At 47.6% G+C, this 16,770-nt stretch overlaps 1 protein-coding gene and 1 pseudogene across 2 annotated transcripts in view; one reads left to right on the forward strand and one right to left on the reverse strand.

Annotated features, from left to right (window-relative positions):
• DHCR24 (24-dehydrocholesterol reductase) overlaps positions 1-5,867 on the reverse strand; it is a 36,849-nt gene extending 30,982 nt beyond the window's left edge. Inside the window, exons 1-2 of the mRNA XM_082613373.1 lie at positions 5,514-5,867; positions 765-920 (exon numbers count right to left, since the gene is read on the reverse strand). Of these exons, the coding sequence (XP_082469499.1) occupies positions 765-920; positions 5,514-5,744 (387 nt within the window). The 5' untranslated portion in view covers positions 5,745-5,867. The remainder of the gene's footprint in view (positions 1-764; positions 921-5,513) is intronic.
• Positions 2,957-3,494, forward strand: LOC309800774 (large ribosomal subunit protein uL22-like; annotated as a pseudogene). The gene has a single exon. The product of its transcript is annotated as a large ribosomal subunit protein uL22-like (transcript).
• Positions 5,868-16,770: the final 10,903 nt, after the last annotated feature.

A 16,770-nucleotide genomic window follows, 5' to 3' on the forward strand; every position in this document is an offset into this window, starting at 1 on the left:
GTAATGGTTTCACAGGTGCATACAAATGTCAAAATTTATTATCAATTGTACATTTTACGTGCAGTTTATTGTATGTCAGGTATATGTCAAGAAAGCTGTTAAGGAAAAAAAAGGCACAGGGAAATTAAGCAACTTGGCCAAGGTGTCACAACAAAATGCCATCACGTGGATATACCATATTTAACAACTCACTACTATTCGATATTGTGTTGTCTTTGATTAAAAACAAAGCCGTAATACAATCTCTCTCCGAGTTGTTTTTGATTTAAGTTTATTTCCCTTTTCCTTGAGCCCAGTTTCAAGAAGTAGAAATGCTAGATAGGCCAAAGAGTATGCACACATCTAAGGCTATTAACAAGTGGGTCCCCAGAAAGCTTGGAACGAGGCCCACCCTCTGAGCCACCTCCACAGTCCAATTTTTACCAGCACGCTTCCTTACTGGGAAGAGGTAAATAGGTTCCTTTTTGTCTCTCATTTTTGCCCATGATTTCCCCATCCCTGTCTTCCTGTAGACTTGCAGATAATCAAAGAATCCCCCTGAGCTCTCACTTTGCCCACCTGTGAGATGGGGCTATGACCATTCTTTTCCAAAGCTGTGAGGCTCTAGAGGATGGCAATGGTGGGCAGAGCCTTCTGTGATGACCAAGGGCCTTGGTCCTGTCCACTCTGGGACGCCTTTGGCTAAAATCATCTCCCCGTGAGTCATCTGCACCAGGGGCAGTGCCCCACCCACTCCCAGAGCCAGGGAACCATGGCACTCTCACCTGTTTCTTGGTGTCCACCTCCAGAATGTCCATCAGGTTGATCATGATGTTTTTGTGTGTCTTCTTGTACTTCCCAACCCGCAGTGAGACGGTGAGCCAGCCAGGGCGCCCTGTACACATGAAGGTCTTGCTGCCCTGCTCCTTCCAGTCCCGCACCTACAGACATGAGAAGAGGCTGAGCTGGGCCTGCCAGAGATCCCCTGGGCAGCTCACAGCCTTGCTTTCAGGAGAGGGAGCTGGGAATTTACCGAGACCCTGAATCCTTCCAGGTACCAGGAGGAGCGGGATGATGAAACACCCACTGGTCCTATCCTCTGGACTCTCCCTGGCTAGTGAGGCCGACAGAGAAGCCAAAGTGCTGCCACATCACAAAGCAGAATGAAAAAAGAGCAAGGGAACAGGATCAAAGCACTTTGAAAACATTGATTCTCACTGCAAAGTTCAGGACAGGTTTCGTAATGGTAGTAATAACAACCACACAAATTATAACTATGTACCAGCTGCCACCATTGTACCAAGCCCTGCTGTATCTCGTCTCACTTAATTCTCACAACAACCCCAGGGGGTTGGGATGACCTGCCTCCTTTTGCAGACGAAGAAAATGAGAGGCGAAATAACTTGTCCAAGGTCACACAACCACTGAAGGGCAGAGCCCAGATTCACCATCAGAGCTAACGAACTTTAGGCCTGTAAGGATAAATGGGCTTGAATTAATAGTCAACAGAGTAACAGCTAACACTGACTGAGGCTTATTAGGTGCCAAGCCCTGTTCCAAGCATTTGCGCATGTTAACTCACGCATCACTAGCAGGGGGAGAGAACAGGCAGGGGAGGCCCACCAAGCCAATGGAAGGAAGGACTTTTGCAAAACCCTTCTGTAAGTGACCAGAGCACAAAATACAGAGAAGAAATGGCCCAGGAAATGACAAGCCCATCAGGAACATGGGAGGAAGCATTCCCTTCCTGCTGTTGGACAAGGGCAGGGAGGTGCATATCTGTTGCTGTGACCTGCGACCATCCATGTCCTCTTCATCTGCTTGTAACACTCCCATCTTCCTTTGGTCCAGGTGAAGCTGATTCCCCTCCTGCCCCAGGAGGTGGGCACATGACTGAGGTCTGATTCTATCCTCCTGGCCACAGTGACTGGTTCAGGGATGGGCCTGTGATCCAAGTGAAGCCAGTTAAGACCGATCCTGGGAGAGGCCCTCTCACTTCACTTGGGTTGCTAGGCTGGTTGGATGTAAGCCAGAAACTGCTGGGGCCTCCGCAGGGAGACGGCCTCCCTGAGAGTAAAGTCAACTCAGAGGAAAGCAGAGCCAAGGGATGGCAGCTGGAGACGAATCCTGGATCCAGTGATGTCTGAGCCACTTTTACTCCTGGACTTTTCAAGACCTGGGTCAACGAAGTCCCTTTTTGCTCAAGCCAGTTGGAGTTGATTTTCTATCACTTGCAACCAAGAGTCCTTGGAAGAAGCTGGACTGAAGCTGGTCAGGCAAACGGTTCAACGTGGGGAAGAACTGTTCTGCGATCGGAGAGGCCAGGGTGCCACATGAAGCAGAGGTGTTCGCGCAGAGGGGTGTTACTGAGGAAGGGATTCCTGTGAGTAGGGGGTAAAGGGATGACCAGGCAGACCTTGCCCCTGCCTGACTCTGCAGTTGCAGGACTTAATACAAGATCAGAGGTGTGGAGGATGGGTTGGGAGAGCTGCATGCAGCCTGGAATGGGAAGGGGGGCAGTGGGGCATGAAGTGAACGTGGAGACCATCAAGCCTGAAACACTGAATGCGGAGGCCATCACGCCTGAAACATTGGTTGGGTTGGATCCTGACCAGAGCTAACCAAGATTTTGGGCAGGGAGGCAATCCTGTGGAGTGTTGCCCTTATGACTAAGGGCAGGCCAAGGAGAGGTGGGGAGGGCCCAGGGAACAGGCAACTGGTCAGGTAGCTATTATCACATTCCAGGTGTGAGGCAACAGAACCAGACCCCCAGGGTGGAATGAAATGGGCTGGGAAAGAAGAAATGTCACAGTTCAGGCTCTGACATCAAGCTGACCTGAGTTCCAGACCCATTTACTAGCTATACCATCTTGGGAACATGACTTACAGTTTGAACCTCAATACCTCCCACCTGCAGAACAGGTACAAGACCTACCAGGGTGGTCCTTTTCCAGTAAGCTGCCTGAGGTGACCTCTAAAAACGATTCGGTATTCACTTGACCCAGAAAACCCCACAAAACCATGCAAATCAAGAGGTTCGAATCTTCGTGTTCACTTTAAGAACACGGGTGAAACTGTCCAGGCCGTTAAGGGTATGCATATCCGAAAAGCCACCAAGTATCTGAAGGATATCACTTTACAGAAGCAATGTGTGCCATTCCGTTGTTACAATGGTGGAGTTAGTAGGTGTGCCCAGGCCAAACAGTGGGGCTGGACACGGGGTCAGTGGCCCAAAAAGAGTGCTGAATTTTGACAGCACATGCTCAAAAATGCAGAGAGCAATGCTGAACTTAAGGGCTTAAATGCAGATTCTCTGGTCACTGAGCACATCCAAGTGAATAAAGCCCCCAAGATGCAGCACAGGACTTAACAGAGCTCATGGTCAGATCAACCCATACATGAGCTCTCCCTGCCACACTGAGATGATCTTTACTGAAAAAGAGCAGATTGTTACTAAACCAGAAGAGGAGGTTGCACGGAAGAAAAAGATATTCCAGAAGAAACTGAAGAAATAAAAACTTATGCCCTACGGGACTTCCCTGGTGGCACAGTGGTTAAGAATCCGCCTGCCAATGCAGGGGACATGGGTTCGAGCCCTGGTCTGGGAAGATCCTACATGCCGCAGAGCAACTAAGCCCATGCACCACAACTACTGAGCCTGCACTTTAGAGCCCATGAGCCACAACTACTGAGCCCACGCACCACAACTACTGAGCCCATGTGCCACAACTGAAGCCCGTGTGCCTGGAACCCATGCTCCACAACAAGAGAAGCCACCACAATGAGAAGCCCCTGCACAGCAACAAAGAGTAGCCCCCGCACGCTGCAACTAGAGAAAAGCCTGCGTGCAGCAACGAAGACCCAATGCAGCCAAAAATTAATTAATTAATTAAACAAGACAAAACAACAACAAAAAAACTTATGGCCTGGGAATAAATGCCACACACAAAAAAATGCAGGGCTTCCCTGGTGGCGCAGTGGTTGAGAGTCTGCCTGCCGATGCAGGGGACACGGGTTTGGGACACGGGTTCGTGCCCTGGTCCGGGAAGATCCCACATGCCGCAGAGCGGCTGGGCCCGTGAGCCATGGCCGCTGAGCCTGTGCGTCCAGAGCCTGTGCTCCACAACGGGAGAGGCCACAACAGTGAGAGGCCTGCGTACTGCAAAAAAAAAAAAAAAAAAAAGCAAATAAAAGTTAAAAAAAAAAAAAAAGACCTATCAGTGTTGCTGTGAGGTTGAGAAATAATGGTCATCAATGGCATGGGGGGTGTGGCACAGGGCAGGTCCTCAGCGGTGGGCCGGACTGGCAAGGCCCGTTGTCTTCCTGTCCCTAGTGAGCCCTTTGGTTTAGCTTAGGTTCCTAAGCACTCACTGCGCTGCTTTGGGCCAGGGCCCATGGGATAGAGGGGAGTCAGACAGCAGTCTCTGCCTTCAAGGAGCTCACACTCTGATGGGGCAGACAAGCAGGTAAATCAAGAATCTGAACACATAGAAAGAACTAGGCAACAGGGTGCATTTGGGAGGGAGGGTAGGCTGGGCTCTGGAGCTGTGACTGTGACCAGCGCAACCCATGGCAGCCCGAGTAAAGCGCTTCCAGTTGTTGCCTGCTCCCACCTGGCCCAAGGTCTATCCCTCACAGGGATGGCTCTCCGCATCCACCTTCATGCTCTTGGAGGCAGAACCCAGCCAGCAGCAAACAGAACATGGAGGCTGCTACACCTGCGGCGAGGGTGGCAGCAGGAAACAGAAGCTCTTTGCAACCTGACGCCAGTAAGAGAGGAACATAAGGAGGGGCAGAGGGAGCCAAGAAACTGCCCAGGCCTGATGCCCAGGCCTGATGCCCATGCCAGCTGTGGCCATGAAGAACGAGGCGCGGCTGTGAGCGGCAGCAGGGGCAGGGGTTCTGTGGGTGCTGACACAGTGGAGGACGTACAGAGTTACTGGGACGTGACACTGCCTTGTCAAGAGTGAGCGCCTGGCGCAGGGTCTGTGAGGCTCCCCACCCTGGTGTGGGGCTACCTTCTCTCTTTAGTCCTCTATTATAAGAAGGTAGAAAGCTCCTTCTTGCTAAGGAGTAAACTCCAAACTGAAGGGCCCTCCCCAACCTAGTTCCAAACTGACTTTCCAACCTTCTGCCTCTCTTCTCCTATGCTCACACTTTCCCCCAATCACTCCCCCTGCTTCCCAGTCTCCAGCGCCAGGTGAACCTTCCTGAAGACCCCCTCCTCCTCTGAAATCGATTGGGCCCGGTGAGAGCTACTTGAGCATGGCTCACCTACCCTCTCTTATGATTCTTTACATCCCTGCAGATCCCCGCACGTACTCTGCACATAGTAGGCACTCTATAAATGTCGGAGCAATGCTCTGTTCTACTCTTTTGCTTACTCCGTTCCCTCTCCGGAAGCACCCCTCCCCCCAGTTACATTTTTGTTTAGTTCAAATCCCGCTCAGACGCCACCTCCTCCGCGAAGCCCTGGCTCCCCTGCGCCGCGCACCACTTCGCGCCAGTCTCCCGCCCCACCCGGCTCCGCTCACCTGCTTCTGGATGTCCCGCACGCGCTGCTCGTGCAGCCGCGGCGCGCTGCTGAGCTTGAACACCACCCAGGCGCGCACGTAGTAGTAGATGTCGAAGATGAGCGAGAGCGGCAGGAGGAAGAGGCACACGAACACCCAGCGCTGGTGGATGAGCACGAACTCCAGCCCCTTCACGCGGACCCAGAGCAGGAAGAGCAGAGCGCACACTGCCAGCGACACGGCGGGCTCCATGGTGGAGCCGGCGGCTCACCGCGCGGGGGAGGGGATGCCGGCTCGCGCCGCTGGTCACCGCCACCCGCTCTTCGCCGGCCTGCGCTCGCTGCTACCCGCGGCCCGCTCCCCGCGAGCCCGAGGACACCCTCGCCGCCTCGCGATTGGCTCGGGTCGCAAAGGTTCGGTGGGCCGAGACCCGGGTGGTGACCAATGGCGAGCCGCGCCGGAGATCGGACCAGGAACCTGCTGCTTTTATTGGCTGCGGGAGTCAGGCCGCTCCACCCTCTTCTCCTCTCAGACACGCTGGGAGGGGGTGGCCGGGGACCCTGGCGCTGGTGGGGTCTACGGCACTCTGCGGCTCCGGGATTCAGGTTTCCCGGCCCTGGGGACTGAGGAGTCGCCCCGCCGCTGAGGGGCGCGGCTGCAACCTCCTCCCCTCCTCCTTAGGTGGCGCCTTCTCGTGAGGCTCGTTAAGCGGTCACGCGTTCGGTTACCTCCTGGGGGGTCGGGTCGGGGCGCCCCACGACTTGGGTCAGTCACCCTGCAGCTTGGCCGAGGATGCCCGTACCGGCCAGGGAGGGTGGAAACCTGGCCTCGACCTCCACAGGTCGTGTCACTCTATGCCCTCATGGCCACGAGATGCACCTTTTCGTTTTTCGAGGCGCTTTCTGTAAATTCATTTGAGTTACGCAACAGTCCAGTGCGGCGGGTCTGTGAGCCCGTTTTATAGATGAGGAAACATCCTAGAAGGGTGAAGGCCTGCCTCTGAACTCCCGAGGACTTAAGAAGCGTAGGCTAGGGTTGGCGCTCTTCCCCCTCTCCCTCTGTACTGAGGGGGAGGGGAGGACTTGGGGAAAGGACTGAAGGAAGGTACCGGCTCTGTAAACTTATAGTTCCCGCTCTGCCAGGCAGCATTGCAGGCCCTGGGACAGGGTAGTGAGCAAAGCAGACGGCCCAGCCCTCAAGGAGCAGCCAGTCCAGAGGAGCGTGACTGTTACCAGCAAAAGCTTAAATCCAGTGTCATTTGCATTCCACCGCAATCCTGTAGAGAGACAGTTACTTTTTTTTTTTTTTTTTTTTTTTTTGCGGTAGGCGGGCCTCTCACTGCTGTGGCCTCTCCCGTTGCGGAGCCTGTGCTCCGGACGCGCAGGCTCAGCGGCCACGGCTCACGGGCCCAGCCGCTCCGCGGCATGTGGGATCCTCCCGGACCGGGGCACGAACCCGTGTCCCAAACCCGTGTCCCCTGCACCGGCAGGCAGACTCTCAACCACTGCACCACCAGGGAAGCCCCTACAGTTACTTCTTATGAAATTTTAGGAAGTGTAGATTTTTTATTTTAGAAGCCAAACATGACTTACCAGGCCCTTCAGTGGCCTTGCTTGCCTCCGCACTTTCTTCTCTTTCGTCTCTGCCCTAACACGCACTCTTTGGACGTTCCCAGGGCCCCACTATCTCTCATTTCAGGCCTTTGCTCAAGCTGACACCTCTGGAATGCCATTTCCCATCCTCTTCATAGAGCTGACCTTACAGGTCCTTGAAGTCAACTCAGGGACACCTCTAAAACTACATTTATGGCACTTCCTTCTCCTTTCAGGTGCTCATAAAATAGAGGTGTCTATGTCATGATTCTTTTGCATTATTTCATAATCATCTCTGGGTGTCTCACCCTCACAGACTGAGCTTTAGGATAAAATGTCCACTTTTGTATTTCTAGTTTCTAGCATAATGCTTGGTGCATAGTGGGCACGCCAGTGTTTGCTGACCATGAATGAAGGAAGAATGTAGGCAGAGGCTCAAACATTCAAGTAAATGTAAAAGTCAAAATAGAGGCTGTTTGCATTAGGCTTCAAAAATGAATTGTCTAGACTTGTACTCTCTTACACAATAGCTTCTAGCTACTGGTACGTGGCTAGTCCAAACTGAGACATACTTTAAGTGTAAAACACACACTGGCTTTCAAAGACAGTACAAAAAAGAGAATGCAGAATACCTCATTAATAATTTTGATATTGATTACTTTTCCTTTTTAAGTCTGAATAATATTCCATTTTATGTACCACATTTTGCTTATCCATTTATCCATCCATGGACCCTTGAGTGGCTTCTATGTTTTAGCTATTGTGAATAATTCTGCTATAAACATGTGTGTACCAATATCTTTCTGAGACCCTTTTAATTCTTTTGGCATATACCCAGAAGTGGAATTGCTGGATTGTATGGTAATTCTGTGTTTAATTTTTAAGTTGCCATATTGCTCCACAGTGGCTGTACCAGTGCTTGTTGCTTTCTATTTTGATTTTTTGACAGTAGTCGTCCTAATGGTTGTAAGGTGGTATCTCATTGTAGTTTTGATTTGCATTTACCTGTTGATTAATGATGCTGAACGTCTTTTCATGTGCTTTTTGGCCATACCTATATCTTCTTTGGAGAAATGTCTGTTGAAATCCTTTGCCTATTTATGAATTGGGGCTTTTTGTTATTGTTGTTGAGTTTTAGGTGTTCTCTGTGTACTCTGGATATTATCCCTTATCAGACACATGATTTGCAAATATTTTCTCCAATTCTGTGGGCTGTTGGACCCATTAATTTTTGCACAAGTCAAGGAAGCTCCCTTTGATAGGGAGTCTACTCATTAATTACTATTAATAAATGTATATTATTTACATAAAAACCTAGTTAGAATGCTTAGGAATAGGATGTTCTGGTTAACAAGTACTCAGGTTAACTGGAAATTAAGCAAAATCCCTTTTACAGTTTGACCATGAAACAATCTTTCTAAAATGTGAGTCCCCATTTCTTGCTTAATGAATAGAGCCTAAGGAACACAAATAATTTTACTTATTAAGGAGCTCAGTAAACACCAGAGTCCTAACAAAGAGCATTTTATTATATTTGTACAGTACAGCTACTGAGATCATCTGGTCTTCACAACCAGTCTGAGGGGTGGCAATACAGAGAACTATTAATCTGAGTTGTTTTTAATAAATGGGGTCATTCAGACAGAGCTTGAGAGACTTGCCTGATCAGTGCCTTATTCTGGTGAATAGAGAAGCCCAGATATGGCTCCCATTTTCTGGATCTTTCCATCACTTGAATCTGCTCCCTTGATTATTGTGTGAAACACCATATCTTGTGGTTAGGTTCTAGAGATACGAAGTGCAAACTTTAGAATAGGGCTTCTTGGGCTTCCCTGGTGGCACAGTGGTTAAGAATCCACCTGCCAATGCAGGGGATACAGATACGAGCCCTGGTCTGGGAAGATCCCACATGCCGTGGAGCAACTAGGCCGTGAGCCACAACTACTGAACCCGTGTGCCACAACTACTGAAGCCCACGTGCCCAGAGTCTGTGCTCCGCAACAAGAGAAGCCGCCGCAATGAGAAGCCCATGCGCCACGATGAAAAGTAACCCCCACTCGCCACAACTAGAGAAAGCCCGCGTGCAGCAACAGAGACCCAGCGCAGCCAAAAATAAATAAATAAAATAAATAAATTTATTTAAAAAAAAAAAGAATAGGGTTTCTTGAAGTGTGGTCTGAGACCATCCACATCAGATTGCCGGCTAAAATGCAGATTCCAGGACCCCACCACATCCCACTGAATCAGAATCTCCCTAGGTGAGGCCCAGGAGTCAGCTTTTTAACAGGTCTCCAAGTTATGATTACACGTGCTAACATTTAGGAGATTGGACTGAATGTGTATGGACTCTGAAACATCTCTAAGAATATTATCTTTGTTTTTAAATGAAGCCCTAATAAGAGATTCTTTTCCCTTGCAAAAGCTTTTGCCTAAAAGCCCAGTTTATCTGGAAAACCATAATAAGCTAACAAAGATAATAAAGCCTTTGTTGTCTTATCACCTTGTGTATCTTAAGAACAGTAAGCAGTTTTTGAAGTCTCCAGGACAAGACTTTAACTCCATTCTAGGGGAGCTGGCTTTCTTATGCTCGTGGTCAGAGTAATTCATTTGTTCCCTCAACCTCTCACTGGTGATGCTTTATAACTCAAACAGCAGCAACAATAAGGGTGTTTATTCTCTCATATAGCCAGAAGCCTGAGTGTAGTTTGACCCAGAGTTGGTTAAGTCATTAGCTCAATGACTTTTTTTTTTTTTAACTTATTTTTGGCTGCGTTGGGTCTTCATTGCTGCGCGAGGGCTTTTCTCTAGTTGTGGCCAGCAGGGGCTACTCTTCTTTGCAGTGCGTAGGCTTCTCATTGTGGTGGCTTCTCTTATTGCAGATCACAGGCTCTAGGCACGTGGGCTTCAGTAGTTGTGGCTCACGGGCTCAGTAGTTGTGGCTCACGGGAATGGGCTCAGTAGTTGTGGCGCATGGGCCTAGTTGCTCTGCGGCATGTGGGATCTTCCCGGACCAGGGCTCGAACCCGTGTCCCCTGCATTGGCAGGCAGATTCCTGACCACTGAGCCACCAGGGAAGCCCCTCAATGACTTCTTGAAAGACCCGGTTCTTCCTGTCTTCTGCTTATTCTGTCTTTCCTGGGTTAGCTTCCCTGATAATGGCCAGAGTGGCCACGGTTCCAGGGGCTCCATCAGATACAGCAACATCCTGGAGGAGAAGGGGAATCAATTTTAGATGGAAATTAACCGTGTCTACAGTCTTCAGTGATTATTGATGTGCAGGAATCGTGCAAGGTACTGGGGATACAGTAGTGAACTAGACACAGTCATTGTCCTGACAGATCATTGTGAGGGATCTGGACAAATGAATAGGCAATTATGAATCAATGTGCTAAGTATTATGATAAGGAATTATAGGGTACTATGGAAGCACATGAAGAGTTGTATACATTTTATATATATATATATATGTCTATACAGTTGACCCTTGAACAACATGGGTTTGAACTGTACGAGTCCACTTATGTGTGGATTTCTTTCACTAGATACATACTACAGTATCACCTGATTCCCAGGGGGTTGAATCTGTGGATACAGAACTGCACACATGGAGGGCCAACTGTAAAGTGATAGGTTGGGGGCAGAGTACGAGAAAAGATGAGTGCTGTGGACTGCATGTTTGTGTCCCCTCAGATTCATAAGTTGAAACCCTAATCCCCAATGTGATGGTATTAGGAGATGAGGGCTTTGGGAGGTAATTGGGGTTAGATGAGGTCATGAGGGAAGAGCTAATCATGGTGCGATTAGTGCCCCTATAAGGAGGTGATAGGACCAGAGCTCTTTCTCTCTGCCATGTGAGGGTGCAGTGAGAAGGCAGCCACCTGTGGACCAAGAAGAAGGCCATCACCAAGAACCCTACCGTGTTGGCACCCTGATCTCAGACTTCCAGCCTCCAGAACTGTGAGAAATAAATGTCTGTTGTTTAAGCTCCCCACTCTACAGTATTCTGTTACACTGACTGAGAGAGTGAGTCTATGGTCGTTGGGTCTGGGGCAAAGAAATGGTAAATGGACATCATTGGGGTGAGTAGTGGACAAGCCATCAGAGTCCATTTTCTGATCCTTTGCCTTTAGGGCACTGTTGTCTTCTTTCCAAGATGTTAATGAATCAGTCTAGCAAATTAGCCCTTACTAATTTGTCGTGGCTATTTTAAAGGCATGGCTGTTTTAGAAGGAGCAATATTTTTAAAAAGCAGATTAATAATACTATAACTTATTATATTTTGTGTAAAAGTAGCTTTATTGCTTTTGAAATGTGGGGTATATTCTTCTAAACAATTCAAACTATACAAAAAAAGCCAGAAAAGAAAGTAAGAAATCATCTCAAATGGTTCATCATCCAGAGACAACTAAAGTTCCCATATTCATGAACATCCTCCTAGACATACCTCTGGGCCCACGTACATATATGTACATAATTTCCCAAACAAGATCAACTCAACATGAACTTTGCAGTTTGCTTTATAAAAACTGAACCATAGGCTATAGACATTTTTAATGGTTTCCTTGTATTCCAGTGTGTGTTTGTATGTATGAGTACGGGGGTATTTGTGTGTGTGGCTTAATTTATTCAATCAGTCCTCTATTGAAGGACATTTATTTTCAAAGTTTTGTTATGATGGGCAAAGTTCCAGTGAATTTTCGTTATCATACATGTTTTTGAACACAGTACACAAGTTGCACAGCAGAGGAACATAGGGTAGTAAAGCAAGGGACTTCATGAGGTCCAGAGCCTCTTACTCAAAACGTGGTCCTTGGACTGGCAGCACCTGATTCACCCGGGAACTTGGTAGAAATGCAGAATCTTAGGCTCCACCCCAGACCTACAGAATCAGAATCTTCATTTTAACAAGATCTTGTCTGGGGGAGAAGGGACAGTTTGCCTGAGAAACCTGAAAAGTGAACAGGCATCATCCAGGCAACGACTCGGGGTGAGACTTGGTCAAGATGGAGGAAATAGCCTCCTGGAAGGAAGGCTCTGGGCCTGGGAGGACCCACAGGAAGAAGTCCTGTGTGGCTGGAGCTTAAGGAACAAGGAGAAGAGTGGAGGAGACAGGCAGGAGCTAGGCCACAGTAATGATTCTGGACTTCATTTGGGGGCCAGAAAAAACATTAAAAATTTCAGAGTAATATAGTCAGATTATTATTTTAACAAGCAACCTGTATCAATAAGGATATTTCCAGGTTTTATGGCGTCTAAGCTTGTTTGTTTGTTTGTTTGTTTTGGCTGCGCCATGCAGCTCTCAAGATCTTAACTCCCTGACCAGGGCCGAACCCACACCCTCTGCTGTGAATGCGTGGAGTCCTAACCACTGGACCACCAAGGAATTCCCAGAGTCTAAGTTTTATACAATTCAGGATGCTCTTTTTAAGGAAAAGACCACAAAATTATGAAGCATCAATGTGGTTACTTATTTAGAATGAGAAAAAAAGCACGAATTATACATTTTAAGAAGCTGACAGTTACCACAAATATCACAAAATCTAGAAAAATGGGCTTCCCTGGTGGCGCAGTGGTTGAGAGTCCGCCTGCCGATGCAGGGGACACGGGTTCGTGCCCCGGTCTGGGAAGACCCCACATGCTGCGGAGCAGCTAGGCCCGTGAGCCACGGCCACTGAGCCTGCGCGTCCAGAGCCCGTGCTCCGCAACGGGAGAGGCCACAACAGTGAGAGGCCCGCATACCGCAAAAACAAACAAACAAAAAAATCTAGAAAAATAACAAAATTTTTATTAAACTGCTGGATACACCTCTCTAATACTTTTTTCTTATATTTTGGGGGCTCAATTCTCTTTTATCATTTCTTCATGTGAAAACAATTTTATAGTATCATTTTATAAGCAGAGAGAATAAAATGATAGTTCAGTACTTCTTCCAACATGGTTGATCAACATTTGCTTTTTTTTTTTTTTTGTGGTACGCAGGCCTCTCACTATTGTGGCCTCTCCCGTTGCGGAGCACAGGCTATGGACGCGCAGGCTCAGCGGCCATGGCTCACGGGTCCAGCTGCTCCACGGCATGTGGGATCTTCCCGGACCGGGGCACGAACCCGTGTCCCCTGCATCAGCAGGTGGACTCTCAACCACTGCGCCACCAGGGAAGCCCAACATTTGCTTTTTATTATTGATAGTTTGGAAACGTTTTGGTATATAAGTAGCTATTGTCAATGTCATGGCAAATTTTTTCGGCTCATTATCAAATTCGGAAATATTTCTATTAAGTTTCTTTCAATTATGAGCTGTAAGTTTTCAAAACATTTCGAATTTTCTCATGCAGTGAATAATCTCTACTTTTTGAATTGAGGACACTCATTAACCAGGGATTCAGGAGGTGCTCCGGTAAGTGAGGGTCCCTGAAGCTTAAGTTTCATTTATTTCATATAAACACTTTTCTGTGTATCCACCTTTAACTCCATACAGCAAACTGAACTGGTTCTTAGGTTATAGAGACACAGTCCTTGTCCATGGGAAGATCATGGATTAATGGGGAGACATGACAAAAGCTAACTATAAAGTAAGGCAGAATGCGAGTACTATACAACTGAGAGACAAACACAACTGTTAGTGAAATTCTGGGAATGTTATATACATATTCATAACTATATAAGATAGGCCATAGTCCATTCCAAAAATATTGGTCAAATGACTACTATGTGCCTATCACTGCCGGGAACAGGTTGGGAGAGCAAAGATGGATACATCCAACAGGACCTCTGTCCCATGGGTCATAGTGTGGTAGGTAAGATATATATGCAGAAAAAGCAATGCCAATCATAATAATCATAGCAGCTAATATTTATGGAACATGATTCTTTGTCAGGCACAATTCTCAATGCTCTACATTTAAATACAATATCATAATACAATTAAATACAATATAACAGTACAAAGTAGAATATGCTAAATACCTCATGAGTGGTCCAATTATGCAGAATACTTAACAGGGAGGGAAATTTTTCTGGCATATCATCATAAGGAGAAGAATTGAGCACCTGTTGTACCAGGCATGACTCATCCATCATCTTAATATAACCTTCAAAACAACACTGTAATGTAGGCATTGATGTGCCCTTGATATGTCAGTGTTTGGAGAGGTTAGGGAGCTGGACAAAGAGAATAAGATGTTGGGCATTGACCTCCTAAGAAAGCTATCATGTACCAGGCACACACAAGTGGTATGGGTCCGGGCTTTGTTCAACTTCAGCGAAGGCCACAAGCATATATATAGTTCAACAGGCCAAAGCACAATAAGAGGTTTTTTCACAAAAATAGCAGTCTCCTGCTCCTCCCTTCCCATACCCAGTCCTGCTTTCCTCTCTTGCAGCTGCGCTGTGAGCTCCTGGGGACAAAAGAGCTGTCTCCTAGTTGCCCAGTGCCCAGCACAGGGCCAGTGTCCGGAAGTTAGCTGTTCTCCATCTTGATTCTTGAAATCAGAACAATTTCAATTTCTCCCAACAAAATCAGTACATCCCTTAAAAAATTATCACTGACTAAGCATCACATACAAACAATAACATCTATGAACCTTCATTTATTCAGTGCTCAGACCTCCAGCTGCTCAGCATTGCAAACACCCCTGAAGGCAGGTGGAGTACAGGTTAGCTGTACCAATCTCATTCCCGTAGCTCTGATTTGAATCCTGACTCCTCCATATATGAACCTTGGGCAAGTTACTTATCCACCCTAGAGAAGTCCTGGCAGGTGGTAAATTCCCAGTGAATATTATCTGTCATCATTTCCCAGAAGAAAGGGGCAAATCTCTTTGATCATGTACTGGGCCTATGGCCTCATTCCTTGGCAGAGATAAACAGTCCCAAAGTCACAGACTACTGACTTAAAAATGTGTAAAATGAAACCACTGATTTAATAAGCTTGGCGGCCTGACATTCTGTGGGTGATGGGTGGAAGAATAGACAACAGCGGATGGGGTGAGAGTGAATTGCAGAGGCAGCAGGATTGCTACTCACAACTGGAAAGCAGTCTGGGTGGTTTAATGAGGGACAAAGAGTCCTTTGCTAAGTAGCCTCCCTGAGGGCATGTTTGTGGGTTTGACAGGGCTTTATAGTAATAGATGTGTATAATAATACATTGAAGCATCAATAAAAGGTCACATATATTCCGAGTAAGCAGCTCAGCCAGGCAAAGAGGTGTGTAACACCTTTTTAAAAGACCCCTAGCTTAACTTTGGATGGCATCTCTTAGAGAAACTCAGTCTAAACTCTTACATGCCCAGGAGCAGCGTGTCCTCAATTTTGGAAGTACATGGACCAAAAAGATGTTTTAAAAAATTGAAGACCATGACAGGGCTGCCAGCTTGTTATTTTGCCATGTAAAGAAACCAAGAAACTAACGAGAGAACCACCATCTGTTATCATCTTTCCATGAAAGGAAGGAAATTTTAACGTTGGAGAAAGCAGGGAAGTCACAGTCTCAGAATAAAGGACAGTCCTTCAAACTGAACACATTTGGCATTGCAAAACACTTGCTGCATTTCATGACTTTTCTGACTTTGCTGCACCTTCTGGAAGTGTTGCTATGTACCGACCAAATGGGCCTGGGATTTAGAAACTACTGCTTTCTCGAGTGGAGGTTCTCCAAGCCTGGGCCCGGACCAGCAGTAGCACCCCTGGGAACTGGTTACAGAGGCACATTCTCAGGCCCCACCCCAGGCCTAGTGAAGCAAAAATTCTGGAAGCAGGCCCAGCAACCTGTACTTTCACAAGCCCTCCATGGGATGCTGACACACCCAAGTTTGAGAAGAACCACGGTTGCAAAGCATCCCTTCTATTTTTTTTTTTTCCTTTGGCTGTGCCTTGTGGCATGCAGGATCTTAGTTCCCTGACCAGGGATTGAACCTGTGCCCCCTGCATTGGGATCATGAAGCCTTAACCACTGGACAGCCAGGGATGTCCCCCAAAGCATCCCTTCTAGATGGATGGCACAGATGCTCTCTGGAAACCCTCCAATGACAGGATCCCAACCACCTCGCAAAGAAGCCTGTTTCAATGTGAGTCAGCTCAGGTGGTTCAAAGCTCCTGGACAGGTCTCGCTGGTCCCAGTTCTGCCCTCTTGAGCCACCCAGGATGATTCTTCCCTGTCTCCTGGCACTTGACAACACACTGTCTACATTTGAAGGTGACGATTATAGCTCCCTTCTCCAGGTGAGCACAGCCACTGCTCATCAGTGGTCCTCACATGGCTCGATCTCTAGTCCTCTCATCAGCCTGGTTGCCCTCATGTGAAGTCCCCTTTATTCTCATTATTAACAACCACGATTTATTGAACACTTGATACTATGTGCCACACACTGCCTAGGGATATTCCATATCTTCTCATTTTTAAAGTTCTCAACAACCCTGGGAAGTTGGTCTCTTATCTCCATTTTACAGAAAGAGTAAGTTCAGAGAGGTCAAGTAACTGCCCAATATCCCTCAGCTGGTGAGTAGCTGAGCCAGGATTCCACCACAATCAGGCCTGTGGCACTCCTGGTCTCAGGTTCTTTCCACTGTATGAGGTTGCCCTTAAATTTCCATCAAAATCTTCTTATTTTAGGGGGTGCTGAGCCAGGAAGAGGTAGCCACGAGGACTGAGTATGTAGCAGGTGGGTAACAGTATGGACTCTGGAGTCAGAC

This window comes from Mesoplodon mirus (assembly GCF_964341445.2).
Source record: "Mesoplodon mirus genome assembly, chromosome: 3".
In the NCBI taxonomy this organism is placed as follows: Eukaryota; Metazoa; Chordata; class Mammalia; order Artiodactyla; family Ziphiidae; genus Mesoplodon; species Mesoplodon mirus.